Source organism: Anser cygnoides, chromosome 3 (assembly GCF_040182565.1).
Source record: "Anser cygnoides isolate HZ-2024a breed goose chromosome 3, Taihu_goose_T2T_genome, whole genome shotgun sequence".
Taxonomy (NCBI): Eukaryota; Metazoa; Chordata; class Aves; order Anseriformes; family Anatidae; genus Anser; species Anser cygnoides.
Window position 1 is genome coordinate 109,496,312 of NC_089875.1, and position 13,239 is coordinate 109,509,550.

Sequence of the window (13,239 nt, forward strand, 5' to 3'; positions counted from 1 at the left end):
CCATGGAGTATCGTTCTACCCAAGGCTTGCATTGGAAACTGTCATGTTCACTCAAGCTATACTGCTTCTCTCTTCACTTTGTCTTATCCATTTTACTTGTGCAGTTAATGGAAAATTTTTCATTTGCATCGTAAAGTATTTAATCAATCATACACACTACAGCAGTTTATGTTTCCAGAAAAAAAAATACAATTTACATGTTTTCATATGGATAAATTGCATCTCCAAGAAATGGAAATTAGTGTTTTAAAATATTAATTAAAACTTACATTTAATTTCTTAAACCTAACTTTTATGCATTACCGGTAGAGAAACAATGTCTCTAGAATTCTAAACATAATCTTAATAAATTATCTCAAAGTTGATGGGACCATAAATCCTTCTTCTAAGTAAGCATGTTTCACAACTAAAAATGGCTGAGGATTAAACAGATACTGTTCCTTCACCTGTATTTTGCCAGATCAAGCTAAATGCAGATCATTGCTATCAGAAAGCTGATAAATGCCTCCAGCAAAATGACTTGGGAATTCTTGCCTCTTTGCTTTCCATGTACTTGTGCGCCAATCTAGCTGACACAAGTACAAGCAATAGGTAAAAGCTGAAAATCATGTGACACATTGAAACCTTTCTTTATGAAGTCATGGAAAAAAATGTAAACATATTTTTCATACACTGGGGTAGAGGGACAAAAAAGTCAATGGAGACTTGAACACCATAAACAAGTTCTAAGAAAGTCATTATGTTAATGTAGGTATTACAAAGGTTGCTGAGACACGTACAGTTTGCATGCAACATACATAAATGGCCTATATGAAGGAACTGCAAATGGGGGGGGCTGCGCATATCAAACACACATTAATCGAGTAATTTTTCAAAGTTAAATTTAAAAAATAACAGATAAAATAAGTAAGGGTCCTAAAGTTACAATCTCAAATTTGTATTAGATATCCCTTAAGAATTTTAAAAAACGTTTAGCCCTCAGCAGCTCTCTGTACCCTCTAGATCACACACACAAAAAAAAAACATAATAGGAGGGGAAAGGCTAAATGAGATTACCTTCTCTAAATGACAAAGCTATTTGCATTTAAGTAGTATGCAAATAGTAATTACATTTTCAATTTGCATAATAATTAAACAATCCTTTAAAGACAAGATGTGTCTTATATAAGCTTCACAATTGCTAACTTCTTGTCTTAAACTAACCCTTGGTTTACCTACAGAACCTTTGCTAATGCCACTGCAACTTCCTGGGGAAAAAAAACCTCTCGTTACTGTAACTGGTCACTGTACTGAATGAGCATGCACACACCTAACCTGCTTGGTGTTATTTTACATATCAGACACTGATGCAAGTCATTACAGACTAGAGTTTTACACGTGATATGAAAACAAATGCATTTCTCATCTTAGATGGATAAAAGCTAAACTTTGATATGAACATTCTAAACCACATTTTTCTCACCTCCCACCCAAGACTTTTTTAATGTACAAAAAAAGTCAGTATTTTGACCCATATTTTTCATGCACCACTTAACTAGAAAATTACAGAACCTGAAGAACTCAGATAAAATTCATCAAGGGTATTAAAACAACACATGCCTCCTCCTTCCAGTAGGATAGGATGCTACTGGAATGTGAATTAAAGACTCTCAAGCCTTTGAAAAATGAGGACCTCTGAATTTTTAATTTTGTTAACTAATCATTAGAGAACTGGAAATTGCTGTGTTTCTGACCGTTTGATAGGTAGCTGCTTCCATAAAGTACATTTTTAATTTTGTAAGAGCTGGCCTGTTTCCCAGCAGCACATTGATTTGTTGGACCACTACTTACAGCACCTACAGCATAATTAAATATTAAGTCTCCCTTTGATGTATGCAAAGCCTGACTAAGAGGATTAGCAGACACTCTGAGGGTGGCTTTCACACATTTTCTGGTAATTGAACACCACAATATCACTAAACTTATCTTTACTCAATAAGAATTCACATACAACCTTCACAATATTTGGTGTCCCTTTCTGTATGAAGAAATGGTAGAGGAAAAGAGGGATCTTCTAGAAGCATGCCAAAAATGCCAAGCGAGCACAGATAGAACGGTCAGGAAGAGCAAGATCATGAACCCATTTTTGAAATATTTACAACTTAAACTTCATTAATAAAACTTTTAAATATATCCCTCTAGCTAAAAATAGCATTCAGTTGTTCCCCTGACCTACTTTTTTTTTTTTTTCTTCAGAATGTGACAAAGGGTTTTACTGCTTTGCTGGATGAGAAAAGATGACCACATTAACAAAGGTGTAGTGATGTTAGAGAAATGGATACCTAACAGACAAAACAGACAGATGACATAGGACTCTGAGCACATTTCTGAAAGATGTAATTCTGTATGTCTACTTTTGACCCTGGTTTACCACAGGTCAAATTGCATTTACCCAGCAATTTGACAGAACTCTTAAACCATGCTTCAACTTCCCCTTCACATGGGTGCTTTTATATCCTCACACTAGAAGCACTCACCTGTGTATGAGAAACTTAATTAATGCTTTCCCAAAACCTGGGATTCAAATCTCTCTCAGTAGTCATTCAGCTACTGAATTATGCAGTGTTACTGTTTTACTCGTATCATGAAGGATTTTGAAATGCATCTAGCAAAAATACAGAGAAAACAGCTTGCAATGTACTGTCTTATTATTCTGTCTCACGTTTGTTAATTCACAGAATGAACAAATTCAATCAAATAAGGTCATCATTTCCCCTTTCTAACACCATCTTCTAGACTAGTGTTTGACATCAGCTGACTAGAAGATAAAAAAAAAAGTTTAGTTAATCACTTTTTTTTTTTTACTTGGACATTAGTGAAGAGCTCTGAACTTCAATTACTGGTACCTAACAGAGAAACTAATATGACTGTTCTGTTTAAATCACTCATTAGTTATCTAGCACAAGATATTCACTCAAAACAAAGGGTTCCCATCCATCAAATTTAGCTTGAACTGACAAGAAAATGAGAATTATTTTTAGGTGTGTTCCAACAGGACTCTTATGATTGCACTCTGTAGCAGGAACTGGGGTGAAAAAAGAATTATTTTTACATAAGTATGTATAAGCGTAACTGTCACTATAAAAAACATTTCTGAACTTAGCTAAATACTATATACAAAGAATTTTATATTACAGCATTGTATGGCACATTTTTATATAATTAGCTCTGAAAGGTTTGAGCTTACCTAGCACAGTAGTTACAGTTTTTACTACGTGGCTTCTTGCAATACTTGCTTACTTATCAGGTAAAGAAGTTGAAGTGATCAACTGCTCTTTGTTGTGAGCTAACAGGGTGCTGCTTATTATCAGCACGCTGCTTCCTTCACCAAAACCAGGTGTGTTTTTCTGCTCAAAAGTAGAAATACTCTGAAAATCCACCACTTCAAAAACTAGAAATTACTGACGTATAATATGGAGAGACCTAAGCAGGCTGGAAAATTGGGTCCACAAGAATTGCACTATTTAGCAAAGATACATGTGAAGTCTTGCACTTGGGACAGCACCATCCCATGCAGCACAAGCATGGAAGCAGCACTGCTGGGAGGGCCTTGGGGGTCCTGGAGGGCAGTGAGCTACATGTCAGTCAGCATATGCAATGCATTTGAGTAATTCCTAAAACATCACAAAACAAAAACAAACAGATGCAAGCTTTGTGTTATACAGTTATACACATTTTTGACTTATCAGATTATGGGAAAAAATAAGTCATCTTACATCTTACATGATTCTCAAACAAGTGTAATGAGTCTCACAAGGTTTCCATCACATACAGGTGATTTTTTTCTTCTACAGATATGTCTGAAGGCTATCTATCTATCTGCTTATTTATTTATTAAAACATATCCTAGTTGAACATTTTGGATTTGAAAGGCTTTTGACTAGGAAAGGGGGTTGCAGGCAACAGAAATTTTGACACAGGACACTGTATATTAACAACAAAAGAAACTGAGGATGAAGAAACCAATCACAGACATCCAAAGAGCTGTTGTGGAGTTAAGTGCTGATATTATTGTGAATGCAAGAGAAAAAGTAATTTCTAAAGGAGCCAAGGGATAAGCATTTTCTTTAAGATTATTATGGTGATTATTCCCTTGGATGGTCTTAGTATAGCACGTAAAAATTGAGATAGTGCTTTTGTTTTAAATGAACATAAAATGCTTTTGTGCAAAGATTTTTTGGAAGTATTAAAAATATTATAGCTCCACTAGGTTTTAACATTGGAGATAGAAGGGGAAAGGCATTGATAGAATCATAGAAAAATCATTCAGAAAACTGATGAAAATTAACTGATTTGTAATAATTCTATGTGCAGCAAATGATACTCTTATTATTTCAAAATAGCACAAGCTTCAAAGACAAGAATATTTCTTCCCGATAAGCATTTTGTATATTTTCATTGTACCTAGAAGATTAAATGTAGAACCTCTGTAGTAATACGTGCTTTCATATTAATCCTTTCACTAAAATGAGTCGTGAAATGTAGCATTTTAAAAAATTTCATGCATACAAGAAGTGTTTATTTTTTTTTGGTTATTCATTAATATTTCCATGTTCTACTTCATAAACTCAAGCAGTTTCATTTATGAAAACTTTCACTGTAAGATCCTTCCTAGTCTTAGATTAAGTTTTACATATGCTTAAGAAAATCAAAGCTTGGCATTTTCTAGCCTTTTAATTCAGAATGAAAATGAATCTGACTTAGAATAGGAAGTTTGGACTAGAAGCGCTCTGCCACTCTGAGTGAGGAACAAATAATAAACAGATTAGAACAACTTTTTTCAACAATGATTTACCTTATTTTTCCTGACTTCACACTGAAGAAGACTTAAAATTCTCACTTGGACAGGTTAAGGTATGAGCTTTTTTAAGAAACTACTGCCTTAGGTGCTCTACCTCCTAAAAGAAACAATAGCAGCCTCTATGACCAAATGCATTCCCTAAAGATTGACTCTTTCCAGCTGAGCATGTCCCTAATGTTCTGACTACACATTCATAGAATAGTACATAAAGAGCCCAGAAAAAAAGAAACAGCAGCCAGTAATTCTCACTCTAATTCTGACTATAATGTCATAACAGATAAAAAGGAAAGTAAAAGTGTCAAAATTGTCTGAAAAAAAAGAATATGCAAATATGGCGCTTAGGGACATGGTTTTAGTGGTAGACTTTGCAGCGCTAGGTTAATGGTTAGACTTGATCTTAGAGGTCTTTTCCAACCTAAAAGATTCTATGATAATATTAAAAATTGAAAAATTTAATGCATGCCATAGAGAAAAATCATTAGTGTTTGATCAAGCTTGGTATTATGTACCTCTGATCCCAAACAAAAGCTGAGGGCTCTATTAACTACTCTGTTTTTCAAAGAATCGCTATTTATTAGAAACCTGATTCAAAAGGAAGGTAGAATTAGTTCTCATACTGACATCCCAACCACGTACTACAAACTCACATTTCAACATATAATCCCTGTGTAAGAACAGTCTCATGCTATTATTTACAGCAGTCAGTTTTAATACCTTTGTTTCAAGCCAGCACGCTCTGAGAACAGCTTGTGTCCTGAAGTACACAAGCAGCTTGCTATCCTCATCACTGAGATGGAAAGCTTGCTCCAGTATTTGCAATACTCTGATGCGAGGTTTCACTGGTAAAGAGTCATCACCACAGAAAGGTCTCAACCACTCCAGGAGGTCATCTGAAGAAACTACTTTCTCCCTGTAATTAAACAATACTGTGTTAAACACTTTGGTAATCCTAATCAAAATATTACCTACATGTATTTTCACAGTTATTAACAACTGCATTCAATATATAAAAGAATTCATCAGAAGACTCATAAACCATTCTTGTGTTACACAGAATTAGAACCCAGATGAACTTGTGCAAAAGTGAGATCCCTCAAAATGAAATATGAAATATATTTATGAATTATGAATAGGCATATGTTCTATATGAAATACAGAGAACACCATGAGCAGTATGATCATGCCCTACAGATGCCTCCATAGAAGCAGGACACTATCTCTCGAAGAGCTCACCTTCGTGAGACAGAATAGAAACCAGCCCTCGTAAACCAGGTGCCTGAAACTAAGTGGTATAGGAATCTTAAAAAAAAAAAAAAAAAAAAAAAAAAAATCAAGTAACTACGTAAAGACCATAGAACTCCATCTATCCAAACAGTAACGTATTGTCTCCTACACTACCTTGACTGCCAATTTTATAACAATAATGCCAAATTTCAGCATTGTCCTGGTTCCAGTTAGGACAGAGTTAATTTTCCTCCTAGTAGCTGGTAGGGTGCTATGGTTTGGATTAGGATGAGAAGAGCGCTGATAACATGCTGATGTTTTAATTGTTGCAGAGCAGTGTTTACACCAGGCCAAGGACTTTTCGGCTTCTCACTCTGTCCTGCCAGCGAGCAGGCTGGGGGTGCAGCAGGAGCTGGGAGGGGACAGACCCAGGACAGCTGACCCAAACTGGCCAAAGGGGTATTCCATAGCATATGGCATCATGATGAACAATATATAGGGGTGGCTGGCCGGGGTGGGGGGGGCCGGCTGCTCGGGGATAGGCTGGGCATCGGTCAACGGGCGGTGAGCAATTGCATTGTGCATCACTTGTTTCTTACACATTATTATTATTAATAGTATTATCATTATCACTATTATTATTATTGTTATTATTATATTCCTGTCTTAATAACCTGTCTTTATCTCAACTCACCGGCTTCACTTTCCCGTTTCTCTCCCCCATCCCAGAGAGGGAGGGGGGAGGGTGAGCAAACGGCTGTGTGGTGTTTAGCTGCCAGCCGGGTTAAACCACAACAAGCATTTAAAAATAAAAGCTGTTTTATTGTGACTGGTCCTGATCAGTGTCTATACCTGCACACCATCTGACCTTATGTAAAACCAGCCTGACTGCTTGCTTTTCAGGTATGACTTTTTTTTTGTATCCAATGCTCAAATTGCCCTGTATTCTTTCTTTTCTTACATATCCCTTTTTTACTTTCCATATACACAAATTAGAGTCTCCTGTGGGTCTAGCTATTTCTTGTTTATTTTCCTATATCATCATCTTTAGCAAAGTGGATTACTTTATGTCCTAACATGATAATGATTACAAAATGCCATAACTCCTAGAAGGTAAGAAAAAGTGTTAAAAGAAAAAATAATAATTTCTGTTATTTTCCTGACTTTGAGAAATAAAAAAGCTATTAATAGAATTTTTAATTTTAAAAAGTGTATTATACTGAACACATCCTAACCATGTGAGAGTATTTAAAGCATACAGATTACCATGAACTCAACCAACCAGCTAGTTGCAGACAGAATAACGTGTTCTGTACTTTACTGGCTCTAAACTACCATGTAACAAATCAGTAAATGCAATTCTGATATTTTTTCAGTAGTATTTCAAAGTAAAGCTTATTTATTTATTTATTTATTTGAAATCAAGAAAGTGGTTCCAGGTGGAGTGTGATTTATAACTAATGTTCTCTTATTTGTCTTAACAAGACAGATGGGAAAGTAATATCAGACAGAAAATACCAATTTAACCTGTCTTGCAGCTCTGAAATAATAAACATTGACAGCTTAGATTTTCAGATTGCAAGGATTTCAATTTTATTTAGTTTTTATATTGTCTGAATTATGTTGTTCAGTGCAGAACTTCAGCTAAATTAGACATGCCTCAGCTAAACAGGTGGCATTCAAACTGTAAATTAGAAGTTAAAATCCAAACTGTAAATTAAGAGGAACTGTTTGAATATTTCTAGAGTTTTGCAGACCTCACACCTGATACTTATACATGTTTTCCTTAGGGGAAGATTTATATTTTGTAAGTTGAATAGCTGAAGTTTAAGATAAGTAAGAACAACTTAAAACAGAATGTAAACAACTTGTGATCACATTGATTTTCGCTCCAGGTTATTGTTTTAACAGTTACGTGTTGATGAAGTACACATCTAAAGACTCCAGCAAGTGCACCTTGGAATAAAATATTACCGATTCTCCCATTCTACCTTATAATACTGTAAATGAGATTTATTGTAGATTTTGACATTAATCTACTTCAGCATCCCATGCCTATATAATGCCAGTGAAGGAACCTCCACACTATAATTTAATTGCTTTTGTTGGCTACTAGAGAGCATGGAGATTTATTTTTTTAATTATTATTATTATATACAAGTTCTTAGTTTGTACAGCTGGAAAGGAAGTTGATTTTTTTTTCTTCCTTGCCTTTTACAGAAATGCAATGGAAAGTACATCAGTAAGACAGACCTTTATATGAACTGAAATAAGGGCATCCATAAAAGAGAATTTAAAAATAAGGATGAGCATTTATGAAATTATTTCTGAACTATACGCTACAAATATTGGTAAGTTTGATATCTAAATTCAGATATTTAAAGTGAGTCAATGTTATTTGCAAGGTATATAATAAACTGAAACAAAAACAACTAAGTACTCTACTTCTAGTATAGTCAGAGCAGAAATATCTTTTCCTCAAATCATCATAATACATAGTTATGTAATTTTTATGTTCAGAGAGTTGCTTTCTTCCAAATGATCAAGTAAAAGCTTCTGTCAGGCCTCAGGTTTTGAACCTTGTGATAGCCTGTTCCAAATAAAACCCTAGGAAATAAAGTGCAAACACATTATATACACTCATGAAAAAAAAAAAAAAGATCCATATTCGGTATTGTACCTTCAAGGCTTTCACGAGAAGTATCTTTCAAAGCCTAACCAAAGAATCCGTACAGTAAGTTCTTACCCTTTTTCAACACTTGCATGCACTGCAGAAACGATGCCTTCTAGGATTCCAAGTGGATCTTTCACTGACATAGAAGAACTGCCATTTGTTCTGTTAAAATAAGACAAAATTCACCATAAAAAGTCCCTAACATTGGATCTAAATCTGTACAACTGTAGGATACATATAAATTGTTCAGCAATTATGGAAGTTTTCTACTTTCCCTGCTTGATTAGTACCCTTATTTTTGTGCCAAAGCAATGCAGGGAGTAACAAGAGAAAAGTGGGAAAGACAAATACTAAAAGACATCAGTGAAACTGGAAAGAAAACAGAGTTAAAATTTAACATTTCTAACACAAATTAGCCTAGCAAAACACACACTTACTGTCTTAAAGATCTCATCAATAATAAGTAAACAAATGACAGGTTACACACAAGCATCAAAATCTTTTCTTTCCAAATAACCTCTTACTGTACCATTATTGGTTTAAACAAACCAACTTGATTGTAACCTGATGTCAAAAGAATCCTTTCTGCTGATTCATGCTTATCAGAAGCAACAAAAGGAAAAAGGAGAGAATGCGTGGTCGAGAACAGTGTGTGGGAAAGGGGAAGAATAGGATGCTGCTCCATGGCTAGCTTATTGCACATGGGTAGGAATAGAAGAGCGTGAATCATACTGCCCATCAGATGTTCCAGTTACTCTATAATGTTCTTCCATGGTGAAAATAAGTATTGTAAAAAATCATCCTGATAGGAGAATGTAGCTTCACTACTAATGCAATGGAAGTGATTTTTTTTCTGCTAACATTTTCAGGGAAACAAATTTGAGATCCAACTCAGTGCTGAGAGAGGAAGAGATTTTACACTGGCATGCCAATAAATTACAGTGTCTCTTCATGCTTCACTTCAGTAGCAATGATGACTGTACTGAACTAGAAAAACAACAGTTTTGCCTATTTTAAGAGCTTGTCAATGCTGCATTGAAGTGGAGAAAGGCAAGCAAATAGTTCCAAAGTCAGTTTACTAAGGATGACTCAAAAACCCAGAGATAAGGTGTATTTTCTCTACTGTTCATCAGCATATCAAAGCTATCCTGCTACTAAAAATGTCAGCCTCTTACTATATCTCTTAAAAAAAAAAGTCCAAAGTCTGTTGATTGTTGTTTAAAGCAAAAATATACTCTGTAGCTGACTGTAATGGGTAAAAAAACCTGCAGTACTTCACAGATTTTGTGTCAAGAGTTATGAGTTTTTAGTTTTCTCATTTATTATTTCAGAAAGGTAAATATTTTGCCTAGAAATGATTATACTGTATGGCATACAAACTTAATTCTTAAAACCTTTAATGTCTTCCTGCATTTAATACTTGTTTTTAAACTTAACAGATGACCAAGCACTTCAGCGAACAGCACTAGATTAAAAAACACGTGACTCCATTCAGAACAGATACCAGATAATTTGTTGCACGATGAAATCTAAACCTCATTTTACCTTACCACTCGTTTTGTGTTATTATAACACACTCGTAAGTATGAAGTAAGACTACAAAGCTCTTAACACCAGTCTTTTTCTCAAAAAATATTGTTACTTGGATGGGATTATCACAGAAGTACTATTGTTAATACCAATACTGTCACATGGTAGTTCAGAAAATTTTAGAAATGTTAAGTTCAAATCCATATATTTTTAAAGACATCTTCAGAATATTTGGAAGTAATCAGATTATAGTTTATAGTAAAGAAACATCCAGGATTCCAGATTCCCAAAGAGGGAAAATGTCAAATATTTCAGTCTCAGAAAAGTTTGTATTTTTCCACAGAGGAGACACAACAGATCAGAATGCTCCATAAAATGAAACAAACAAAACCTTCTACATTTAAATGCACAAGTGTGCACAGCACTGCGCATATGTGGAAATTATAGAAGGAACAGCAGTATTAAAGTAACCATTCATTGCAAGTAGCTACATGCATTAAAAGGTGGTTTCAAATTTGTTTTAAAATAAAAAAGCCAAGAAAATTTACAATATATTCCCAGAGTGACCAGAGATAAAGTCACTTCATTAATGTCCTCTCTAAAGGCCAGCTTTAAACTTTTCTGTATTATTTTGTTCCTTTTTTTTTAGTAAGTTTGTAATAAAAGGACATCAATAAAGCACGTGAATATTGCGTATCTAAAGAAAACTAGAGGAATGTTTATAAACCTTACATACTAAGAAGAGAATGATAGTTATCTGAAACAGAACATAAATAAGGCTGCAGATAGGGACGGGACATGGAGATCTTAGTAGTTGTACTTACTCAAAATTATATTTAATGTACCCATGTAAATTTCATATGAATGGACCAGCAAACCTTAGCTTCTGTGTTTCTTCAATTTTGCAGACTGATTCTGAACAGTCCTAGCACTTGCTTTACAAAAGCCCTTAATCTCTAATTAGACATGAGAGTCTGTAGCTCCTACGGCAACCAGATTCTGAGCACTTCGAAAAACGTGGGTAAAGAGAAACATATACACAAAAGCTGATGGACATTTCTGAAAACACAAAACCACTCTGTTTCAGACAATACAGCTGTGAAGCCATATCCTGGGTATGATAGATGCATTAACATTTACTCAAAGTTTAGAGTTTGTCATCCACGGACAGTTACTATTCTACCGAGAGGGAGGCAAGGAGAAGAAAAGAAAAAGAGGCAAATCTCAAGCAGTAAATTAGAGCTATCTATACTAAAAATGCATGTAAAAGAAATTAAAGCTAGCACTTTTTTAAAGCTTAGTATTGCCTGTACTTCCCAAGAAGTTCCCAAGAATTGTTACAGAAACTAAAGAGAGATTACAGCCCACGAGACAAATATTGTGTCAAGTTTGTTTTGTTCTTAATGATTTAAAATTAACAGCTACTAACAGAATCAAATATAATTAATGAAGGATTATTTTTTATACAGATTATACGCTACTTGATGCATGTTTTAAACAACATACGATTCAGCATTGACCTCAAAACTCCTAGGTATAAGCCTGGTGTAATTACACTGATAACGGCTTATTTTGATTTCAGTTCAGTTTCAGAAAAAGTGATGCATATTTAATCAAGTTCTTCAAATGCAACAAAGTACAAAGAATGCTTGAAAGGAGAATAAATTAAATCCATCTAAGTCTTTTAACCTAATTATACTATTCATCATAAATACTTGATAATCCTTTTCTTTCTCCAGCCTTATTTTTCTCTATTTTGTGTTTCCTTTAAATATCAGGAAAATAAGCAAGTAATACATTGTTGGTGTTATCATTCCAAGCTGGGGAAAAGAAGCCATAATGTCAGTCATTTCTGTCAGAATTATTATCAAATTTTAAGATACCAAGTTGCTAGATTTCCCCGAAGAACCCCTGCTCAAATGGGATGAGATGGTGAAAAATCTGCTTTCTTCCTAAGTTAGGTGCTCAGTCTATTAAATACAAATTCAAAATTTCCACCAAACCTGTCCTGCTCATTGCCTGCTGAATACTTCACGAAATATTTCACGAAACACAAAATCCATCTGAGCACCTAAGATAAGACATTTAAGAGTTTCAAACGAAGGAGGCCATAACGTCTTCAATAGATAAACTGTCTTCCCTGACTACATAGACTCTTAAGTAGAAGATCCTCACTCACGATACAGAACTTCTCGTCATCATCCATGAACATTCCTAAAGTCATGGATCATGGAAAGTTTCCAATACACAACATGAGTGATCTTGGTCATTGAATAAACTGAATCTTAGATAAGTCTAATTAGACTACCAGCATTACCAAAACCTTCTTCAAATCCCATGATTTCTTTTGAAGAACTCATTTCTGTTGACAGTAGCTTTTTCCATAGGCAAACAAGAAAGTGCAAAATACAGTCCTCATACAAAGTTTTCAGATATGCTTTGTTAGAGAGATTTTATACATACCAATGCAAGATTTTCTACTTGAAATTTTGTGCACTAAAATTACAGAATCAAGGAAGATAAAAGCAGTTAACAGAACTGGACAATACTGTGTCTGAAATTACATGGTTAGACAAATAACTATGTTATATTTAACAAGAGTTACTGTTTCTGAGAAGGTATGAGAGATGTTAAGCCTGTAATATTGTACACTATTGAAAAATGAATAGAATAGAATAGTTCAGTTGGAAGGGACCTTCAAGTATCATCTAGTCCAACTGCCTGACCTCTTCAGGGCCAACCATAAATTTAAGTGTGCTATTGAGGGCACTGTCCAAATGACACTGGAATACCAACAGGCATGGGACATCAGCCACCTCTCCAGAAAGCCTGTTCCAGTGTTTGACCACCCTCATGGTAAAGAAATTCTCCTAATGTCCAGCCCAAGCCTCCCCTGGCACAGCTTTATGCCATTCCCTTACGTCCTATCATTGGTTACCAGGGAGAGGTGACCGGCACCTCCCTCTCTGCC

General features: G+C 34.9%; 1 protein-coding gene and 1 long non-coding RNA gene across 5 annotated transcripts in view; one reads left to right on the plus strand and one right to left on the minus strand.

Moving 5' to 3' along the window:
• Positions 1–13,239, minus strand: part of NBAS (NBAS subunit of NRZ tethering complex) — a 188,347-nt gene that overhangs the window by 48,141 nt on the left and 126,967 nt on the right. For all 4 annotated transcript variants that reach the window (XM_066994950.1, XM_048071263.2, XM_013172651.3 and 1 more), the window contains 2 exons: positions 8,811–8,900; positions 5,555–5,750 (listed from right to left, as the gene is read on the minus strand). In XM_066994950.1, coding sequence (XP_066851051.1) covers positions 5,555–5,750; positions 8,811–8,900 — 286 coding nt within the window. The remainder of the gene's footprint in view (positions 1–5,554; positions 5,751–8,810; positions 8,901–13,239) is intronic.
• LOC125183625 (uncharacterized) lies at positions 6,170–12,186 on the plus strand. Its single transcript, XR_007165946.2, has 4 exons — positions 6,170–6,967; positions 8,285–8,415; positions 10,178–10,317; positions 12,047–12,186. It is a non-coding gene; the product is annotated as an uncharacterized lncRNA (long non-coding RNA).